Source organism: Ostrinia furnacalis, unplaced genomic scaffold (assembly GCF_004193835.3).
Source record: "Ostrinia furnacalis isolate ACB-3 unplaced genomic scaffold, ASM419383v2 OfSCF2357, whole genome shotgun sequence".
Taxonomy (NCBI): Eukaryota; Metazoa; Arthropoda; class Insecta; order Lepidoptera; family Crambidae; genus Ostrinia; species Ostrinia furnacalis.
The window spans coordinates 997,256-998,893 of record NW_021132596.1 but is presented as its reverse complement, the minus strand read 5'-3'; the positions used below and the strand labels follow the sequence as shown (position 1 = coordinate 998,893).

Below are 1,638 nucleotides of genomic sequence, written 5' to 3'. Positions count from 1 at the left end.
TATAAATTGTATGACTTTAATATATTACCATTATGACAGTAATTGGTATAAAAATACAAAAAATTTATCACGATCACTATTGATTAGTGACTATTGANACTTTTAATTGAGATCCGTTGACCGAGTTACTGTGACGGACTTGGCTGAGGGGGGGCAGTGGCGATGTAGGCGAGCGCCCGCTGGATGGCTTCGGGCACCGGGGGGGGAGTGGGCAGGTGCGCGCCCTGGGGCTGGAAGCCGTTCTCGTCGGCCGTGTAAGTCAACTGGATGTTGCCGTTCTCGCCGGGATACTGGTATTGGCCCTGCACGTCCAGAGCTTCCACGTCTCCCACCTTCTTCAGTTCACCTTTCTGGTCCGCGCTGATCCCATTTCCAGTTTCGTACGAGTACTGGTAGGAACCATCCCCGTTGACCTGGCTGTCCTGCCGAACGATGGGAATGGGCTCTGTCGGAGCCTGAGGAGCGGCGAAAGCCACTGCGACCAGCATAGACACTAAAACCTGCGAACAACAAATTTGCACAGCTTAATATCACTCCACGTTTATTATCTTGCATCTCATCACATTTCAATATTTATAGAGCAACTTTTAAAATACACTAGATTAACATAATCTCAACTTGATTGGACACTTGATTTATAAGTTCACTGAACTTGACCACTGTCAAGTCAATCACGTAATCGGGTAAGCACCATGCTAAGTATCACACTTACAATAGTTTTCATTGTATCTGGTTGATTGATGGTTGAACCACAAAGGATGAAGGTGGACTGATAGTGACACATCCTGACGTTTTCAATATTTATAGTGAGTACCGAATAACCACCTCCCTAATTTCACAATTGCGATGTCGTAAAATCTATGAAATAAGTAAACAGATGCATTACCTCGGTCCGTATATGTCAACTAGGCATGCGACGTAATAGCTGTCAACAAATCTAACGGATTTCCATTTGTTCGGCACCTAGGTACTCGTGGCCTTAGTGCTCTAATGTTTGCATCCACTACAGTAACAACTAGCTGCGCGCCTACGTTGCTGCAGGAATGTTTGAAGATAATATTGGAGATGCTACAATATTTAAATGACATTGAAAAAATATCTACTGCATAATTTTGATTGGCCTTTTTTATCTTCGGTGCCTATCAGGAGCTTGTATTACAATATTCAGAATCTTCCCATGTGAGCTTAGGTATTGCTCTCCTCATTACATTGATATTGCTTACTTTCGAATAAGAAAGAAAGAAAGAAAGAAAGAAAAAATGTTTCTTCAGTAGTGGCTATTATAATCTAAAACTGATAATTAATCTACAGAAAGTTCAATAATGGATCTAATAGCCTACACACAGTTCTAAGATCCTTCAAGTTTATTGCCAGCAATAAAATGTGTTTCCTAATTATTGTCCGAAGAAATAAAGTAAATAATATCCATCAACTTTTTGTCATCATCACAAAATCACAAGGTAGACTTTTAATTAAGGCCTTACTAATTAACCTTCACACAAATAACGGACAAAGTAACTGGCTAACTTATAAGTATGGCGCTTCTGCTTAAGAACACCACTCGCTTGTAAGAGAATCTCATCAACTCAATAATTTTATTGAGGATGTTCAGAATTTTTATATTTACCCAAAAGTACA

General features: G+C 40.2%; 1 protein-coding gene across 1 annotated transcript; it reads right to left on the bottom strand.

Moving 5' to 3' along the window:
• Positions 1 to 816, bottom strand: LOC114355189 (endocuticle structural glycoprotein ABD-4-like). The gene is made up of 2 exons (XM_028307894.1): positions 713 to 816; positions 1 to 500 (listed from the first exon to the last, which is right to left on the bottom strand). The coding sequence occupies exons 1-2, from the start codon at positions 782 to 784 to the stop codon at positions 126 to 128; spliced, it is 447 nt and encodes a 148-aa protein (XP_028163695.1). The 5' UTR covers positions 785 to 816; the 3' UTR covers positions 1 to 125.
• Positions 817 to 1,638: the final 822 nt, after the last annotated feature.